The 20,062-nt window shown below is 33.9% G+C and overlaps 1 protein-coding gene across 50 annotated transcripts in view; it reads right to left on the reverse strand.

Annotated features, from left to right (window-relative positions):
- Positions 1-20,062, reverse strand: part of TTN (titin) — a 313,395-nt gene that overhangs the window by 150,127 nt on the left and 143,206 nt on the right. For 20 of the 50 annotated variants that reach the window (XM_039339406.1, XM_039339419.1, XM_039339421.1 and 17 more), the window contains 36 exons: positions 19,519-19,593; positions 18,470-18,526; positions 17,216-17,308; positions 16,563-16,628; positions 16,307-16,381; positions 16,050-16,115; positions 15,815-15,880; positions 15,580-15,654; positions 14,617-14,691; positions 14,360-14,437; positions 14,109-14,174; positions 12,729-12,803; positions 12,466-12,549; positions 12,215-12,280; positions 11,331-11,405; positions 11,068-11,151; positions 10,817-10,882; positions 9,434-9,508; positions 9,172-9,255; positions 8,921-8,986; positions 7,544-7,618; positions 7,285-7,365; positions 7,034-7,099; positions 5,653-5,727; positions 5,388-5,474; positions 5,137-5,202; positions 4,253-4,327; positions 3,993-4,073; positions 3,742-3,807; positions 2,737-2,811; positions 2,502-2,576; positions 2,260-2,325; positions 2,004-2,078; positions 1,748-1,813; positions 1,009-1,074; positions 329-406 (listed from right to left, as the gene is read on the reverse strand). In XM_039339406.1, the coding sequence (XP_039195340.1) occupies positions 329-406; positions 1,009-1,074; positions 1,748-1,813; positions 2,004-2,078; positions 2,260-2,325; positions 2,502-2,576; positions 2,737-2,811; positions 3,742-3,807; positions 3,993-4,073; positions 4,253-4,327; positions 5,137-5,202; positions 5,388-5,474; positions 5,653-5,727; positions 7,034-7,099; positions 7,285-7,365; positions 7,544-7,618; positions 8,921-8,986; positions 9,172-9,255; positions 9,434-9,508; positions 10,817-10,882; positions 11,068-11,151; positions 11,331-11,405; positions 12,215-12,280; positions 12,466-12,549; positions 12,729-12,803; positions 14,109-14,174; positions 14,360-14,437; positions 14,617-14,691; positions 15,580-15,654; positions 15,815-15,880; positions 16,050-16,115; positions 16,307-16,381; positions 16,563-16,628; positions 17,216-17,308; positions 18,470-18,526; positions 19,519-19,593 (2,640 nt within the window). The remainder of the gene's footprint in view (positions 1-328; positions 407-1,008; positions 1,075-1,747; positions 1,814-2,003; positions 2,079-2,259; positions 2,326-2,501; positions 2,577-2,736; positions 2,812-3,741; positions 3,808-3,992; positions 4,074-4,252; positions 4,328-5,136; positions 5,203-5,387; positions 5,475-5,652; positions 5,728-7,033; positions 7,100-7,284; positions 7,366-7,543; positions 7,619-8,920; positions 8,987-9,171; positions 9,256-9,433; positions 9,509-10,816; positions 10,883-11,067; positions 11,152-11,330; positions 11,406-12,214; positions 12,281-12,465; positions 12,550-12,728; positions 12,804-14,108; positions 14,175-14,359; positions 14,438-14,616; positions 14,692-15,579; positions 15,655-15,814; positions 15,881-16,049; positions 16,116-16,306; positions 16,382-16,562; positions 16,629-17,215; positions 17,309-18,469; positions 18,527-19,518; positions 19,594-20,062) is intronic. The other 30 variants (XM_039339428.1, XM_039339385.1, XM_039339390.1 and 27 more) reach the window with 29 other exon arrangements.

A 20,062-nucleotide genomic window follows, 5' to 3' on the forward strand; every position in this document is an offset into this window, starting at 1 on the left:
TTTGCAAGTATTTGACATACACATTATTGACATATAGACAATGTATATATACAGAGTTTAATACTGTGGAATAAAATTTTATCCAGACAAGGATTGTGCCTTTCATAGGTGAACTTTTTCTTTATGAAGAGTAATGGGTACCTTCTTCTCAAGGAAGACTTTCTTGGACATATCAGGTATTTTAAATTATGAGCCCACTGACAATATGGGGTCAATATTGGATGTATTCTTTAACAGGTTTGGATTTTTTTGAGTTTGTTCTGGAGCTACAGAAATGATAGATCAACAGCAAGGTGAATGATTCCGATATTTATATAGATAGGTATACCTTTGGCTGGAGGAACTGGCACTTTAGGGGGAGCTTCAGGCACTTTCTCTTCTGGAACAGGTTTAGGAACTCCAGGCACTTTAAAGATAGTACAGGATTATTTTTTTTTAAGACGATCAAACATATAAGACATCAAAAAATTCTGAATGGTTGATACTGGTGCTTAATATTTAAGAATATAAGTAACAGGTAACATCAATAAGAATATAAGAGCATAACAACATAAGCAGTGACCTATGCATCAGATCCTTAGCCCATCTAGTCCAGCATGGGTTCTCACAATGGCTACTCAAATTCATAAGGAAGCCCATAAGTCTCCCAGCAGGTGGCCTTCAGAGGTAGCCATTTTGCTATCAGAGCTAATAGCCATTGATCCCCCTTGATTTCAAAGACTCGATCCAACCCTTGTTTAAAGCCAGACAAACTGCTAGCCAGCACTATATTTCATGATTCCAAATTCCATAGTTGAATTGCATGTTGTGTAAAAATACATTTTCTTTTGTTTGTTCTGATTCTACCAGGATTCAATTTCACTGGGTAATCTCTGATTCTGCAATTTTGGGAAGAGAAAAATAGCTTCACATTGTCCATATTATGCATGCTTTTGTACAACACAATCATACTCCCTTGCATTTGAATCAAAGTGGTTTTTCTGCAGAGTTTCAAAATATTAGATGTACCTTTGGCTGGTGGAGCTGGCACTTTTTTGGGAATGGGCACTTTCTCTTCCGGAACAGGTTTGGGAACTTCAAGAATTGAAAGAGAGATGGATTTTCTTAAACGTTTGAATTCAATTCACCATCGACAAACATGTAAGATATCCCAAAAATTTGAACTACCAGTATTTTTCTTAAAGATGTTGAACTTAACTCATCATGGACAAACATGTAATACATCACAAGACTTACTAACATTGGTGTCTAATGCTTAAGAATAAGGATTCCATATTACTGTAGCAAAAATTAGATATACTTTTGCCTGGTGAAGCTGGCACCTATTTAGGACCAGGCACTTTCCCTTCAAGGACAGCTCTGGGAACTTCAGGAACTTATAAGATAGTACAAAGGATATTTTTATAAATATTCTGGAGTTGGGTCACCATGGACAAACACATAAGACATCAAAAAACTTCAAATGACCAATATTGGTGCCTAATGTGTAAGGAGATGGAAGAGAAGTGAATATGTCTTTGGCTAGTGGAGGTGGCACTTTTTTGGGAATGGGCACTTCCTCTTCTGGCATAAGTTTGGGAAATTCAATAATTGAAAGATAGATTTTTTCCCCTTAAACTCACGATGGACAAACATAAAATACCAGAAAACTTTGAACTACTACAGCAATACTTAACACTTAAGAATATAGATGACAGGCAATATCAATCTTGATGTTCTTTCTTAGTATTATAAATATTAGATGTACCTTTGGCTGGTGGAGCTGGCACTTTTTTGGGAACAGGCACTTCCTCTTCTGGGACAGCTTTGGGAACTTCAGGAATTGAAAGACAGATTTTTTTTCCTTAAAGATTTTGAGCTCAATTCACCGTGGACAAACATATAAGATATCCGAAAACTTTGAACTATTGTAACAATATTGGGGTCTACAACTTAAGAATAAAGATGATAAGTAATGTCAGTGTTAATGTTTTTGGTATAACTCCTTTAAATGTTAGATGTACCTTTGGCTGGTGGAGGTGGCACTTTTTTGGGAACAGGCACTTTCTCTTCTGGGACAGGTTTGGGAACTTCAGGCACTTTAAAGATAGCATAGAGAACTTTTTAAAAAGAGTTTGGTCTCAAGGCAACATTGACAAACACATAAGACATCACAAGACTTTGACCTACCAATATCGGTGACTAATGATTAAGAATAAGGATTGCAAGTAATGTTAATATTAATTTTTCTCATACTATTATTAGATATATTAGATGTACCTTTGGCTGGTGGAGCTGGCACTTTTTTAGGAACCGGTACTTCCTCTTCCGGAACTGGTTTGGGAACTTTGAAAGATAAATAAATTTTCTTTAAGATGTTGAGGTCATCTCACCGTTAATAAACATATAAGACGTTGTTCAGATTTGTACCACCAAGGCTGGTACTTAACATTGAACAATATGGATGATAAGAAATTTTAATCTTAATGCTTTCCTCTTACTATTATAAATGATAGATGTACCTTTGGCTGGTGGAGGTGGCACTTTTTTAGGAACAGGCACTTTCTCTTCTGGGACAGCTTTGGGAACCTCAGGAACTTTAAAAAGAGATGGTTTTCTTATTTTAAGGTTTTGTTCTTAGTTCACCATGGATAAATGTAGAAAACAATGCAAAACTCTGAACCTACTGTTCTTTGTGTTTAACCCTTAATTAAAGAATATAAATGGTATGTATTGTCAACTTTTTTTCATCTGTACCTTTGGCTGGTGGAGGTGGCACCTTTTTGGGAACTGGCACTTTCTCTTCTGGAACAGGTTTTGGAACTTCAGGGACTTGAAAAAAAAGATTTAATGATTTTTTATAAGATTTTTTATAAGTCAAAAGTGAAACATACAGTAGAAGACATTACAAAACATTGAAAAACTGTCAAACCCAGTATTGCCTCACATGGTCAAGGAAGCAAGAATCACACAGACATTATGAAGATCTTTAATGCAAGAATTAATGAATCCCAGAAATGACAACAGTAACCACCCATTCTCTTTTATTAATGAGTTTATTGAAGTAGAGTCTGACTTTCTAGGCTTTTCACAACTCAGACTGAATTATGGTTGAACCTCTTCATTATTTGTGGATGGTTTCTGTCTAAATTTCTCCTGTTTCTATGCCAGCCTCCTCAAATTTTCTCACAACTATTGATATTGTTCTGCTCTTAACTGGAGAATAACAGTGACAGGTAATATCATTCTCTCCCCCCCCCCCACAGTTTCAAAAATTAGGTGGGAACAAACTTTAACTGGTGGGGAACTTCTGGCACTTTTCCTTCTGGAACAAGATTGGGAAATTCAAGGACTTGAAAGATAGGTATTTTTTTCTTTAAGATATAGGGCTCAGCTCACTACAGACAAACATACAACATAAAACTTTGAACTAGCAAGATTTTTGTCCAGTGTTTAAGGATATGGATGACAGGTAATTATTTTTTTTCATACTATCATAAATTTTTGAAGCATGGAAATGGTATTTTTTTGAGAATAGACACGTTATCTTCCTGGACATATTTGGAAACCTTTGGCACTTTTAAGATAGGAAGATTTTTTTAACAAAAAGATGTTGGTCTCAAGTCAACATGGACAGACATACAAGACACAGTAAAACTTTAAGCTATTAAGTTTGTTATTTAACATTTAATGAAAGAAGATACATGACTAGCAACACTAACAGAGTATTTTCTTTCATACTGATTCAGGTTTCACAAGTACCTTTGGCTGGTGGAGCTGGTACTTTTTTGGGAACAGGCACTTTCTCTTCTGGAACAGGTTTGGGAACTTCAGGAATTGAAAGACAGATTTTTGTCTTTAAGATTTTGAGCTCAACTCACCACAGACAAACATGTAAGACGTCACAAAACTTTGAAATACAAGTATTTGTTTCTTTTGCTCAAGAATCAAGATGACAAGTCATGTTAATATTAAGGTTCTTTCCATGTTATTTTTTCAAAAGTTATATGTACCTTTGGCTGGTGGAGCTGGTACTTTTTTAGGAACAGGCACTTCTTCTTCTTCTTCTACGACTGGTATGGGAACTTCAGGCACTTTAAAAATATATATGATTTTCTTGTTTTAAGGTTTTGTTATCAATTCACCATTGACAAATGCAGAAGACAACGCAAGAGTGTGAAGTATTAATCTGGGCATTTAACTCTTAACAGAAGAATCATTATGAAATGTATTATGAACTTTGTTTTCATTGTGTTACAAATTTCACCTGTACCTTTAGCGGGAGGAGCTGGCACCTTTTTGGGAACAGGCACTTTCTCTTCTGGGACAGGTTTGGGCACTTCAGGCACTTTAAAAAGAGATGGTTCCTTTTTAAAGATTGGATCTCAAATCACCATGGACTAGCTAGCATACAAGCTGCTACAAATTTTTCAACAGAAATTTATATTTAATATTTAAGAAGATGTATGACAGCTAACGTCAACATTTTCCTCCAATTGCTATAAATATTCTATGCAACACTCAACAGGTAGAGCTGGCAGTTTTTCAGGAACAGGTTTGGAAACCAAAGGGATTTGAAAGATAGATGTATTTTCTGTAAGATTTTGAGCTGAGTTCACTAGGGACAAACATGTAAGACTTCACAAACTTTGAACTGGTGACTCATTATTAGGCATATGAATGATAAGGAATGCCAAAATTGGTCCTTTGTTATAAATATTAGATGTACTTTTGGCTGGTGGAACTGGCACTTTTTTGGGAACTTCAAATATTTCCTCTTCCTCCACCACTTTGGAAACTTCAGGGACTTGAAAGACAGTGTGAATTTATTTTAGAATAAATATTTTTTATTTTGAATCAATATAAACAAATATGGAAGACCCAAAAACTTGCAGTGCTAGTGTAAGTGTTTTCAAGATATTTTGAGTATTAAATGAATATTTGGCAAGAGCACCTAACACCTCCAAAAGGGAAGAAACATTTGCGCTACATAACACGAAATTTAAATAAAGCATTTTTAAAAAATTTTGATCAGACTTGGATAACATACAAAGCATCACAAAACACTGCGTGCTGATATTAGTGCTTAAAATTTAAGAATATCACAGATATTGTCAACATTTATGTTTTTCATAGACATATACATTTCACTTGTACCTTTAGCTGGTGGAGCTGGCACTTTTTTAGCAACGGGAACTTTCTCTTCTGGAACAGGTTTGGGAACTTCAGGGATTGAAAGACAGATTTTTGTCTTTAAGATTTTGAGCTCAACTCACCAAAGACAAACATGTAAGACGTCACAAAATTTTGAAATACAAGTATTTGTTTCTTTTGCTCAAGAATCAAGATGACAAGTCATGTTAATATTAAGGTTATTTCCATGTTATTTTTTCAAAAGTTAGGTGTACCTTTGGCTGGTGGAGCTGGTACTTTTTTAGGAACAGGCACTTCTTCTTCTTCTTCTTCTTCTACGACTGGTATGGGAACTTCAGGCACTTTAAAAATATATATGATTTTCTTGTTTTAAGATTTTGTTATCAATTCATCATTGAAAATGCAGAAGATAACTCAAGAGTGTGAAGTATTAATCTGGGCATTTAACTCTTAACAGAAGAATCATTATGAAATGTATTGTGAACTTTGTTTTCACTGTGTTACAAATTTCACCTGTACCTTTAGCGGGAGGAGCTGGCACCTTTTTGGGAATAGGCACTTTCTCTTCTGGGACAGGTTTGGGCACTTCAGGCACTTTTAAAAAAAGAGTTTAATTAAAAAAAGATCTTTATCTCAAGTCACCAGATGATACTATGAAACATTGAACTATCGATTTTTGTTGTCTAATTGTTAGAAATTCTGTTTATATATAGCACTACAGATCAAATATAATGCACTACAGATCAAATATAGTGTACAGTCACCATGTGCTTTACTGCTTAAGTGTTTAACTGTAACAGGAAATAGGAAACTTTTCTTAGAAGTTAAGGACAGAGAGTATATACCATAAACTTGTAAACACTGCCATCTCCTGGCTGAATACTTCTATAGTTGTTGCATAAAAATGCATTCCAACAAAATATATTCCAACACTAATATTTAATAATATGAATGACATTAGTGTTTTTCATGTTGTTATAAATATTAGATGTATCTTTGGCTGGTGGAGCTGGCACTTTTTTGGGAACTGGAACTTCCTCTTCTGGGACAGGTTTGGGAACTTTAGGCACTTTGAAAATAATATGGTTTTTTTTTTAAAGTATTAAATACACAAGTCAACATGAACAAACTTCATAAACGTTTAAACAACTAATATGGATATTTTGACTGACAAAGATTAATGACAAATAATGTCAGCATTTATTTGTTTTAAGAGATTTTAAAGACAAGATGTACACGTGACATGGCGAGTCGTTGTTTTTACGGAAGGAATCAGTCTGGTTTCTGGAATTCATTTGGGATCATTTAGGTATTTTAAAGATAATAAGAATTCTTAAAGATTTTGCTCTCAACATGGACAACATGCAAGATATGACAAAATTTAAATACTGATACTAGTGTCTAATACTTAGGAATATCAGTGACAAACATTGACAAACATTGACATTTATAACTTTTTAATACTGTTACAAATTTTACAGATAACTTTGGTTGGTGGAGCTGGCACTTTTTTGGGAACTTCAAATATTTCCTCTTCCACCACCACTTTGGAAACTTCGGGGACTTGAAAGACAGTGTGAATTTATTTTAGAATAAATATTTTTTATTTTGAATCAATATAAACAAATATGGAAGACCCAAAAACTTGCAGTGCTAGTGTAAGTGTTTTCAAGATATTTTGAGTATTAAATAAGCACCTAACACCTCCAAGAGGGAAGACACATTCGTGCTACATAACACGAAATTTAAATAAAGCATTGTTAAGAGATTTTGATCAGACTTGGATAACATACAAAGCATCACAAAACACTGCGTGCTGATATTAGTGCTTAAAATTTAAGAATATCACAGATATTGTCAACATTTATGTTTTTCATAGACATATACATTTCACTTGTACCTTTAGCTGGTGGAGCTGGCACTTTTTTAGCAACGGGAACTTTCTCTTCTGGAACAGGTTTGGGAACTTCAGGGATTGAAAGACAGATTTTTGTCTTTAAGATTTTGAGCTCAACTCACCAAAGACAAACATGTAAGACGTCACAAAATTTTGAAATACAAGTATTTGTTTCTTTTGCTCAAGAATCAAGATGACAAGTCATGTTAATATTAAGGTTATTTCCATGTTATTTTTTCAAAAGTTAGATGTACCTTTGGCTGGTGGAGCTGGTACTTTTTTAGGAACAGGCACTTCTTCTTCTTCTTCTACGACTGGTATGGGAACTTCAGGCACTTTAAAAATATATATGATTTTCTTGTTTTAAGATTTTGTTATCAATTCATCATTGAAAATGCAGAAGATAACTCAAGAGTGTGAAGTATTAATCTGGGCATTTAACTCTTAACAGAAGAATCATTATGAAATGTATTGTGAACTTTGTTTTCACTGTGTTACAAATTTCACCTGTACCTTTAGCGGGAGGAGCTGGCACCTTTTTGGGAATAGGCACTTTCTCTTCTGGGACAGGTTTGGGCACTTCAGGCACTTTTAAAAAAAGAGTTTAATTAAAAAAAGATCTTTATCTCAAGTCACCAGATGATACTATGAAACATTGAACTATCGATTTTTGTTGTCTAATTGTTAGAAATTCTGTTTATATATAGCACTACAGATCAAATATAATGCACTACAGATCAAATATAGTGTACAGTCACCATGTGCTTTACTGCTTAAGTGTTTAACTGTAACAGGAAATAGGAAACTTTTCTTAGAAGTTAAGGACAGAGAGTATATACCATAAACTTGTAAACACTGCCATCTCCTGGCTGAATACTTCTATAGTTGTTGCATAAAAATGCATTCCAACAAAATATATTCCAACACTAATATTTAATAATATGAATGACATTAGTGTTTTTCATGTTGTTATAAATATTAGATGTATCTTTGGCTGGTGGAGCTGGCACTTTTTTGGGAACTGGAACTTCCTCTTCTGGGACAGGTTTGGGAACTTTAGGCACTTTGAAAATAATATGGTTTTTTTTTTAAAGTATTAAATACACAAGTCAACATGAACAAACTTCATAAACGTTTAAACAACTAATATGGATATTTTGACTGACAAAGATTAATGACAAATAATGTCAGCATTTATTTGTTTTAAGAGATTTTAAAGACAAGATGTACACGTGACATGGCGAGTCGTTGTTTTTACGGAAGGAATCAGTCTGGTTTCTGGAATTCATTTGGGATCATTTAGGTATTTTAAAGATAATAAGAATTCTTAAAGATTTTGCTCTCAACATGGACAACATACAAGATATGACAAAATTTAAATACTGATACTAGTGTCTAATACTTAGGAATATCAGTGACAAACATTGACAAACATTGACATTTATAACTTTTTAATACTGTTACAAATTTTACAGATAACTTTGGTTGGTGGAGCTGGCACTTTTTTGGGAACTTCAAATATTTCCTCTTCCACCACCACTTTGGAAACTTCGGGGACTTGAAAGACAGTGTGAATTTATTTTAGAATAAATATTTTTTATTTTGAATCAATATAAACAAATATGGAAGACCCAGAAACTTGCAGTGCTAGTGTGTTTTCAAGATATTTTGAGTATTAAATAAGCACCTAACACCTCCAAGAGGGAAGACACATTCGTGCTACATAACAAGAAATTTAAATAAAGCATTTTTAAGAGATTTTGATCAGACTTGGATAACATACAAAGCATCACAAAACACTGCGTGCTGATATTAGTGCTTAAAATTTAAGAATATCACAGATATTGTCAACATTTATGTTTTTCATAGACATATACATTTCACTTGTACCTTTAGCTGGTGGAGCTGGCACTTTTTTAGCAACAGGAACTTTCTCTTCTGGAACAGGTTTGGGAACTTCAGGGATTGAAAGACAGATTTTTGTCTTTAAGATTTTGAGCTCAACTCACCAAAGACAAACATGTAAGACGTCACAAAACTTTGAAATACAAGTATTTGTTTCTTTTGCTCAAGAATCAAGATGACAAGTCATGTTAATATTAAGGTTATTTCCATGTTATTTTTTCAAAAGTTAGATGTACCTTTGGCTGGTGGAGCTGGTACTTTTTTAGGAACAGGCACTTCTTCTTCTTCTTCTTCTACGACTGGTATGGGAACTTCAGGCACTTTAAAAAAATATATGATTTTCTTGTTTTAAGATTTTGTTATCAATTCATCATTGAAAATGCAGTAGACAACTCAAGAGTGTGAAGTATTAATCTGGGCATTTAACTCTTAACAGAAGAATCATTATGAAATGTATTGTGAACTTTGTTTTCACTGTGTTACAAATTTCACCTGTACCTTTAGCGGGAGGAGCTGGCACCTTTTTGGGAACAGGCACTTTCTCTTCTGGGACAGGTTTGGGCACTTCAGGCACTTTTAAAAAAAGAGTTTAATTAAAAAAAGATTTTTATCTCAAGTCACCAGATGATACTATGAAACATTGAACTATCGATTTTCGTTGTCTAATTGTTAGAAATTCTGTTTATATATAGCACTACAGATCAAATATAGTGCACTACAGATCAAATATAGTGTACAGTCACCATGTGCTTTACTGCTTAAGTGTTTAACTGTAACAGGAAACAGGAAACTTTTCTTAGAAGTTAAGGACAGAGAGTATATACCATAAACTTGTAAACACTGCCATCTCCTGGCTGAATACTTCTATAGTTGTTGCATAAAAATGCATTCCAACAAAATATATTCCAACACTAATTTTTAAGAATATGAATGACATTAGTGTTTTTCATGTTGTTATAAATATTAGATGTATCTTTGGCTGGTGGAGCTGGCACTTTTTTGGGAACTGGAACGTCCTCTTCTGGGACAGGTTTGGGAACTTTAGGCACTTTGAAAATAATATGGTTTTTTTTTTAAAGTATTAAATACACAAGTCAACATGAACAAACTTCATAAACGTTTAAACAACTAATATGGATATTTTGACTGACAAAGATTAATGACAAATAATGTCAGCATTTATTTGTTTTAAGAGATTTTAAAGACAAGACATGGCGAGTTGTTGTTTTTACGGAAGGAATCAGTCTGGTTTCTGGAATTCATTTGGGATCATTTAGGTATTTTAAAGATAATAAGAATTCTTAAACATATTGCTCTCAACATGGACAACATACAAGATATGACAAAATTTAAATACTGATACTAGTGTCTAATACTTAGGAATATCAGTGACAAACATTGACAAACATTGACATTTATAACTTTTTAATACTGTTACAAATTTTACAGATAACTTTGGCTGGTGGAGCTGGCACTTTTTGGGGAACTTCAAATATTTCCTCTTCCTCCACCACTTTGGAAACTTCGGGGACTTGAAAGGCAGTGTGAATTTATTTTAGAATAAATATTTTTTATTTTGAATCAATATAAACAAATATGGAAGACCCAAAAACTTGCAGTGCTAGTGTAAGTGTTTTCAAGATATTTTGAGTATTAAATGAATATTTGGCAAGAGCATCTAACACCTCCAAAAGGGAAGAAACATTTGCACTACATAACACGAAATTTAAATAAAGCATTTTTAAAAGATTTTGATCAGACTTGGATAACATACAAAGCATCACAAAACACTGCGTGCTGATATTAGTGCTTAAAATTTAAGAATATCACAGATATTGTCAACATTTATGTTTTTCATAGACATATACATTTCACATGTACCTTTAGCTGGTGGAGCTGGCACTTTTTTAGCAACAGGAACTTTCTCTTCTGGAACAGGTTTGGGAACTTCAGGGATTGAAAGACAGATTTTTGTCTTTACGATTTTGAGCTCAACTTACCAAAGACAAACATGTAAGACGTCACAAAATTTTGAAATACAAGTATTTGTTTCTTTTGCTCAAGAATCAAGATGACAAGTCATGTTAATATTAAAGTTCTTTCCATGTTATTTTTTCAAAAGTTAGACGTACCTTTGGCTGGTGGAGCTGGTACTTTTTTAGGAACAGGCACTTCTTCTTCTTCTTCTTCTACGACTGGTATGGGAACTTCAGGCACTTTAAAAAAATATATGATTTTCTTGTTTTAAGATTTTGTTATCAATTCATCATTGACAAATGCAGAAGACAACTCAAGTGTGTGACGTATTAATCTGGGCATTTAACTCTTAACAGAAGAATCATTATGAAATGTATTGTGAACTTTGTTTTCACTGTGTTACAAATTTCACCTGTACCTTTAGCGGGAGGAGCTGGCACCTTTTTGGGAACAGGCACTTTCTCTTCTGGGACAGGTTTGGGCACTTCCGGCACTTTAAAAAGAGATGGTTCCTTTTTAAAGGTTGGATCTCAAATCACCATGGACTAGCTAGCATACAAGCTGCTACAAATTTTTCAACAGAAATTTATATTTAATATTTAAGAAGATGTATGACAGCTAACGTCAACATTTTCCTCCAACTGCTATAAATATTCTATGCAACACTCAACAGGTAGAGCTGGCAGTTTTTCAGGAACAGGTTTGGAAACCAAAGGGATTTGAAAGATAGATGTATTTTCTGTAAGATTTTGAGCTGAGTTCACTAGGGACAAACATGTAAGACTTCACAAACTTTGAACTGGTGACTCATTATTAGGCATATGAATGATAAGGAATGCCAAAATTGGTCCTTTGTTATAAATATTAGATGTACTTTTGGCTGGTGGAACTGGCACTTTTTTGGGAACTTCAAATATTTCCTCTTCCTCCACCACTTTGGAAACTTCAGGGACTTGAAAGACAGTGTGAATTTATTTTAGAATAAATATTTTTTATTTTGAATCAATATAAACAAATATGGAAGACCCAAAAACTTGCAGTGCTAGTGTAAGTGTTTTCAAGATATTTTGAGTATTAAATGAATATTTGGCAAGAGCACCTAACACCTCCAAAAGGGAAGAAACATTTGCGCTACATAACACGAAATTTAAATAAAGCATTTTTAAAAAATTTTGATCAGACTTGGATAACATACAAAGCATCACAAAACACTGCGTGCTGATATTAGTGCTTAAAATTTAAGAATATCACAGATATTGTCAACATTTATGTTTTTCATAGACATATACATTTCACTTGTACCTTTAGCTGGTGGAGCTGGCACTTTTTTAGCAACGGGAACTTTCTCTTCTGGAACAGGTTTGGGAACTTCAGGGATTGAAAGACAGATTTTTGTCTTTAAGATTTTGAGCTCAACTCACCAAAGACAAACATGTAAGACGTCACAAAACTTTGAAATACAAGTATTTGTTTCTTTTGCTCAAGAATCAAGATGACAGGTCATGTTAATATTAAGGTTATTTCCATGTTATTTTTTCAAAAGTTAGATGTACCTTTGGCTGGTGGAGCTGGTACTTTTTTAGGAACAGGCACTTCTTCTTCTTCTTCTTCTACGACTGGTATGGGAACTTCAGGCACTTTAAAAAAATATATGATTTTCTTGTTTTAAGATTTTGTTATCAATTCATCATTGACAAATGCAGAAGACAACTCAAGAGTGTGAAGTATTAATCTGGGCATTTAACTCTTAACAGAAGAATCATTATGAAATGTATTGTGAACTTTGTTTTCACTGTGTTACAAATTTCACCTGTACCTTTAGCGGGAGGAGCTGGCACCTTTTTGGGAATAGGCACTTTCTCTTCTGGGACAGGTTTGGGCACTTCAGGCACTTTTAAAAAAAGAGTTTAATTAAAAAAAGATTTTTATCTCAAGTCACCAGATGATACTACGAAACATTGAACTATCGATTTTTGTTGTTTAATTGTTAGAAATTCTGTTTATATATAGCACTACAGATCAAATATAATGCACTACAGATCAAATATAGTGTACAGTCACCATGTGCTTTACTGCTTAAGTGTTTAACTGTAACAGGAAATAGGAAACTTTTCTTAGAAGTTAAGGACAGAGAGTATATACTATAAACTTGTAAACACTGCCATCTCCTGGCTGAATACTTCTATAGTTGTTGCATAAAAATGCATTCCAACAAAATATATTCCAACACTAATATTTAAGAATATGAATGACATTAGTGTTTTTCATGTTGTTATAAATATTAGATGTATCTTTGGCTGGTGGAGCTGGCACTTTTTTGGGAACTGGAACTTCCTCTTCTGGGACAGGTTTGGGAACTTTAGGCACTTTGAAAATAATATGTTTTTTTTTTAAAGTATTAAATACACAAGTCAACATGAACAAACTTCATAAACGTTTAAACAACTAATATGGATATTTTGACTGACAAAGATTAATGACAAATAATGTCAGCATTTATTTGTTTTAAGAGATTTTAAAGACAAGATGTACACGTGACATGGCGAGTCGTTGTTTTTACGGAAGGAATCAGTCTGGTTTCTGGAATTCATTTGGGATCATTTAGGTATTTTAAAGATAATAAGAATTCTTAAAGATTTTGCTCTCAACATGGACAACATACAAGATATGACAAAATTTAAATACTGATACTAGTGTCTAATACTTAGGAATATCAGTGACAAACATTGACAAACATTGACATTTATAACTTTTTAATACTGTTACAAATTTTACAGATAACTTTGGTTGGTGGAGCTGGCACTTTTTTGGGAACTTCAAATATTTCCTCTTCCACCACCACTTTGGAAACTTCGGGGACTTGAAAGACAGTGTGAATTTATTTTAGAATAAATATTTTTTATTTTGAATCAATATAAACAAATATGGAAGACCCAAAAACTTGCAGTGCTAGTGTAAGTGTTTTCAAGATATTTTGAGTATTAAATAAGCACCTAACACCTCCAAGAGGGAAGACACATTCGTGCTACATAACACGAAATTTAAATAAAGCATTTTTAAGAGATTTTGATCAGACTTGGATAACATACAAAGCATCACAAAACACTGCGTGCTGATATTAGTGCTTAAAATGTAAGAATATCACAGATATTGTCAATATTTATGTTTTTCATAGACATATACATTTCACATGTACCTTTAGCTGGTGGAGCTGGCACTTTTTTAGCAACAGGAACTTTCTCTTCTGGAACAGGTTTGGGAACTTCAGGGATTGAAAGACAGATTTTTGTCTTTAAGATTTTGAGCTCAACTCACCAAAGACAAACATGTAAGACGTCACAAATCTTTGAAATACAAGTATTTGTTTCTTTTGCTCAAGAATCAAGATGACAAGTCATGTTAATATTAAGGTTCTTTCCATGTTATTTTTTCAAAAGTTAGATGTACCTTTGGCTGGTGGAGCTGGTACTTTTTTAGGAACAGGCACTTCTTCTTCTTCTACGACTGGTATGGGAACTTCAGGCACTTTAAAAATATATATGATTTTCTTGTTTTAAGATTTTGTTATCAATTCATCATTGACAAATGCAGAAGATAACTCAAGAGTGTGAAGTATTAATCTGGGCATTTAACTCTTAACAGAAGAATCATTATGAAATGTATTGTGAACTTTGTTTTCACTGTGTTACAAATTTCACCTGTACCTTTAGCGGGAGGAGCTGGCACCTTTTTGGGAACAGGCACTTTCTCTTCTGGGACAGGTTTGGGCACTTCAGGCACTTTTAAAAAAAGAGTTTAATTAAAAAAAGATTTTTATCTCAAGTCACTAGATGATACTACGAAACATTGAACTATCGATTTTTGTTGTTTAATTGTTAGAAATTCTGTTTATATATAGCACTACAGATCAAATATAATGCACTACAGATCAAATATAGTGTACAGTCACCATGTGCTTTACTGCTTAAGTGTTTAACTGTAACAGGAAACAGGAAACTTTTCTTAGAAGTTAAGGACAGAGAGTATATACTATAAACTTGTAAACACTGCCTTCTCCTGGCTGAATACTTCTATAGTTGTTGCATAAAAATGCATTCCAACAAAATATATTCCAACATTAATATTTAAGAATATGAATGACATTAGTGTTTTTCATGTTGTTATAAATATTAGATGTATCTTTGGCTGGTGGAGCTGGCACTTTTTTGGGAACTGGAACTTCCTCTTCTGGGACAGGTTTGGGAACTTTAGGCACTTTGAAAATAGTATGTTTTTTTTAAAGTATTAAATACACAAGTCAACATGAACAAACTTCATAAACATTTAAACAACTAATATGGATATTTTGACTGACAAAGATTAATGACAAATAATGTCAGCATTTATTTGTTTTAAGAGATTTTAAAGACAAGATGTACACTTGACACGGCGAGTTGTTGTTTTTATGGAAGGAATCAGTCTGGTTTCTGGAATTCATTTGGGATCATTTAGGTATTTTAAAGATAATAAGAATTCTTAAAGATTTTGCTCTCAACATGGACAACATACAAGATATGACAAAATTTAAATACTGATACTAGTGTCTAATACTTAGGAATATCAGTGACAAACATTGACAAACATTGACATTTATAACTTTTTAATATTGTTACAAATTTTACAGGTACCTTTGGCTGGTGGTGCTGGAACTTTTTTGGGGATAGGCACTTCCTCTTCTGGGACAGGTGTGGGAACTTCAGGCACTTTTAAAGATAGTATGGAGGATATTTTTAAAAGATTGTCATCATGGACAAACACAAGAGACATCACAAAACTTTGAACTATCAACATTCATGTTTAATAACATGGATGACAAATAACATTAATACACATTTCTTCATATTTTTTTTATATAAGACATACCTTTAGCTGGTGGAGGTGGCACCTTTTTGGGAACAGGGATTTTTTCTTCTGGGACTGGTTTGGGAACTTCAGGAATTGAAAGAGAGATGGATTTTCTTTAAGATTTGAATTCAATTCACCATCAACAAATATATAAGATACCCCAAAAATCTGAACTACCAGAATACTTAAGAATATAGATGACAGGAACTTCAGTCATGATGTTCTTTCTTACTGTTATAAATATTAGATGTACCTTTGGCTGGTGGAGCTGGCACTTTTTTGGGAACAGGCACTTCCTCTTCTGGGACAGCTTTGGGAACTTCAGGAATTGAAAGACAGATTTTTTTTTCCTTAAAGATTTTGAGCTCAATTCACCGTGGACAAACATATAAGATATCCGAAAACTTTGAACTATTGTAACAATATTGGGGTCTACAACTTAAGAATAAGGATGATAAGTAATGTCAGTGTTAATGTTTTTGGTATAACTCCTTTAAATGTTAGATGTACCTTTGGCTGGTGGAGGTGGCACTTTTTTGGGAACAGGCACTTTCTCTTCTGGGACAGGTTTGGGAACTTCAGGCACTTTAAAGATAGTATAGAGAACTTTTTAAAAAGATTTTGGTCTCAAGGCAACATTGACAAACACATAAGACATCACAAGACTTTGACCTACCAATATCGGTGACTAATGATTAAGAATAAGGATTGCAAGTAATGTTAATATTCATTTTTCTCATACTACTATTAGATATATTAGATGTACCTTTGGCTGGTGGAGCTGGCACTTTTTTGGGAACAGGCACTTCTTCTTCTGGGACAGCTTTGGGAACTTCAGGAATTGAAAGACAGACATTTTTACTTAAAGATGTTGAGCTCAACTCAGCATGGACAAACATATATGATAGCAATATTGGTGTCTAATATTTAAGAAGAAGAATGACAAGTAATGTCAGTGTTAATGTTTTTGATATATTTTAAATGTTAGATGTACTTTTGACTGGGGGAGATGGTACTTTTTTGGGAGCAGGCACTTTCTCTTCTGGAACAGGTTTGGGAACTTCAGGGACTTGGGAAAAAATAGTTGGGAGAGTTTGATTTGAGGCCCCCATGGGAAGATAATGATAACAAAATTTTATAAAAATAATTGGAAAAGCCAGGCATTTGCAGAAATGGTTAAGAAAAAAAGACTTAGAAGTTGAATAATTCAGGAGAATTTCTATCAAGTTAAAATGTTTACAAATAGAAAAGCGCGTAAGAGTTTTTCCTATACAATTTAGAAGTACAATTAATATAATTCTAGCATACTTGATGGTGAAAATAATGGTGAAGTTGTCTGCTTAGCTCTATCATTAGCACAACAGAGGAATAAGTCATGCTGCTGCCATAATAATTATTTCTCTATATTAGTCAAAGTACCTTTTGCAACAGGTGGTGTTGGTGGCTCCACTTTTTTGGGAACAGGTTCAGGAATTTTCTTTGCTGGTACAACTTTCTTAGGTACTTCTGGCACTTTAAAACATTTTTTGTTCAGATTTAGACTTAAGTCTCATTAACAGATACAGTGAAAAAAACACAGCAAAGGACAATCACTGTTTTAATGCAGTGTAAGCCAAGAACATGAAATAAGAGGCATTAGCACCAGCTTTCTGCTAGATGGAAAGCTGCTGCTCAAGCTAAATAAAAAAAAAGTCTAGTGTAATTTGGCATCTTTATTTGGGAATAAATCCAAAATGTTCATTAAAATATAACAAGATGCCATGTAAGTACTGTATTAAAAAAACCTTTCTCATAAAATAGATCCCTTTTAATTTGCAATTTTCGCCATCATTTGAGGCTTGTTTGTGTCTATTCTCCTAGGCCAGTGTTTTTAAAACTTTGTTCCTCTCAGGACTCCTTCCCACTTTTAAAAATTATGGAGGATCTGAAAAAAGGTTTTGTTTTTATGAGTTACATTTATCAATATTTACCATATTAAAAATTAAAACTGATTTATTTGCTGCCACTATTGCTACTTACAATTGTTTGATGGGATTTTAATATTATATTACTTTTCAACATAGGCTGGTAAATATTTTGAATTTTGGGACCCCTGAGAGGGTATTGGGGAAAACCCTAAGTCCTAGGATCACACTTTTAAGACCCACTGTCCTAAATACATACATATTGTAACATAAAATTTCTATTAAACTCTTTTTAAAATGCTTATCTCTCTCATGTTGTTCTGCATTATAAAAAATATTTTCCTGCTGGTGTTTTAAATATAAATTTATGAGATTAAATTTAAGTCTGCAGTTTTTGCCAACATATATAGAAATCCATTCCATTAAATTGAATGGAATTTATGACTAAGTAAACATGCATAAGAAGAGGTCATGCAATTTATTTGGAATGTAACATGTAAAATATTAGTAGCAAAATAAAATAAAAAATAAAATAAAGACTGGTATCTATTCCTGGTATTGAAAATGTTTTTTGGTAAGGTGAATGACATTGATGTACATTTTTTGACATGATTTCCTCTTCAAGAAGTGTTTGTTCTTAAATTTTAAGAAACATTTTGTAGATGCATTGTCATCAACACAAAGATCCATAAAAATGACACATTCAAAGAACATGCAACAATAATATTCAAGATAAGGGAGCTCTTCTTTTCAGAACAGGCTGGTATACCTTTAGCTGGTAGAGGCACTTCAGCTTCAATTTCTGCTTCCTCAGGAATCTCTGGCACTTTAAAGATATTAAGAAATGAAATGTTTAACACATATCACAAAGAGAAAGAACACAGGGGAGACAGAAGAGCAAAAGATAAACCCTATTATAGATTAGAGAATTATAACCACAAATCCACTTGCCCTTCCTGGGTATCATAATTCACTTTGTATGTCATATTTGGCCCATATCTGCACGTTCCATGGGGAAAAACAGTCGAATATCCACATATAAATTAAAAGCGCTCTTCCATGTGCCTTTAGGTAGAGGCAGCTCTCCACCTTTTCCCACACAACTGGCATTTTAAAAAAAGATTAATTTGCAAATCAATTTTATGCAAAGCAGAAAAAAATAAAAGCAAAGCAAAGTGGAAAAGTGAAAGAATCAAAACCGGAACAGTAGAAATGCAGCAGCTGAACCCAAGAGGAAAAAGTGCAAAGAAGAGCAACTAAGACGAGTAAAGGCCTGGAGACTAAAACATATGAAGAATGGTTGCAGAATTTGGGTTTGGCTAGTCTAGAGAAAAGAAGCACGGAGGGGGGACATGATAGCAGTATTCTACTATTTGAGAGGCTGCCACAAAGAGGAGGGAGTCAACTTATTTTCCAAAGCACCAGAGGGCAAGACAAGAAACAATGGAAATTAACCCAGGAGAGAAGCAACCTGAAACTAAGGAGAAACTTCCTAAAAGTCAGGACAATTAATCAGTGGAACAGCTTGCCTTCAGAAATTGTAAGTGCTTCATCACTGGAATTTTTTAAGAAGAGATTGGACAGTCACTTGTCTGCAATGGTATAGGTCTCCTGCTTGAGCAGGGGATTGAACTAGAAGACCTCCAAGGTCTCTTCCAGCTCTACTCTGATTGATTGAAGAGGTTTAGGGATTTACAAAACAAGATTGACAGAAATGATCAACAGTTATTGTAACTGCTTGTTTTGGCCTGAATGACATTTGCTTAATATAGACCAAGTGAACAACCATAGAACTGTCTGCCTCACAAGATAATGTACCTTTAACAGGAGGTGCTTCTACTCGTTTAGGGACAGGAACAGGCACTTCCTCTTTAGGTACTGGTTTCTTGGGCACTTTGATTGAAAAAAAATACAGAAATACCTTTGAGCATGGGGTTCTATTTTGGCACAAATCAGAGAAGTATAGCCCCAAACACACCAAAATACAGATATAAAGACCACTTGAAAAGACAAGGAAGAAGCTTTCTCAGTGAATTGTGTTTAAAAGCACACACACACACACACACACACACACAGAGGACATGTTGATATGTCAAGAATGAAAGTTTGGCAGCTACATGCCTCTTTGTTTCAACTTGCCATTAGAATGGGGGGGGGGTTTGCTTTAGAATTGGTTAGATTGATAGAAATGAAACTTCTATAATTCCCCTGAAGACTGTGAGAGCCTGAAACCTTTTCAAGGACACTGCAGCAGGTGTGGAGAGGAAGCAGATGATTCCCATAACAAAGTGAAATTGTTTATATGAGAGGGTGGGGATTTGGCCAGAGAAAATATTGTTTAATTCTACGAACTGGTGTCTAG

Source organism: Crotalus tigris, unplaced genomic scaffold (genome assembly GCF_016545835.1).
Source record: "Crotalus tigris isolate CLP2741 ecotype Arizona unplaced genomic scaffold, ASM1654583v1 scf7180000017733.2605024, whole genome shotgun sequence".
NCBI lineage: Eukaryota > Metazoa > Chordata > Lepidosauria > Squamata > Viperidae > Crotalus > Crotalus tigris.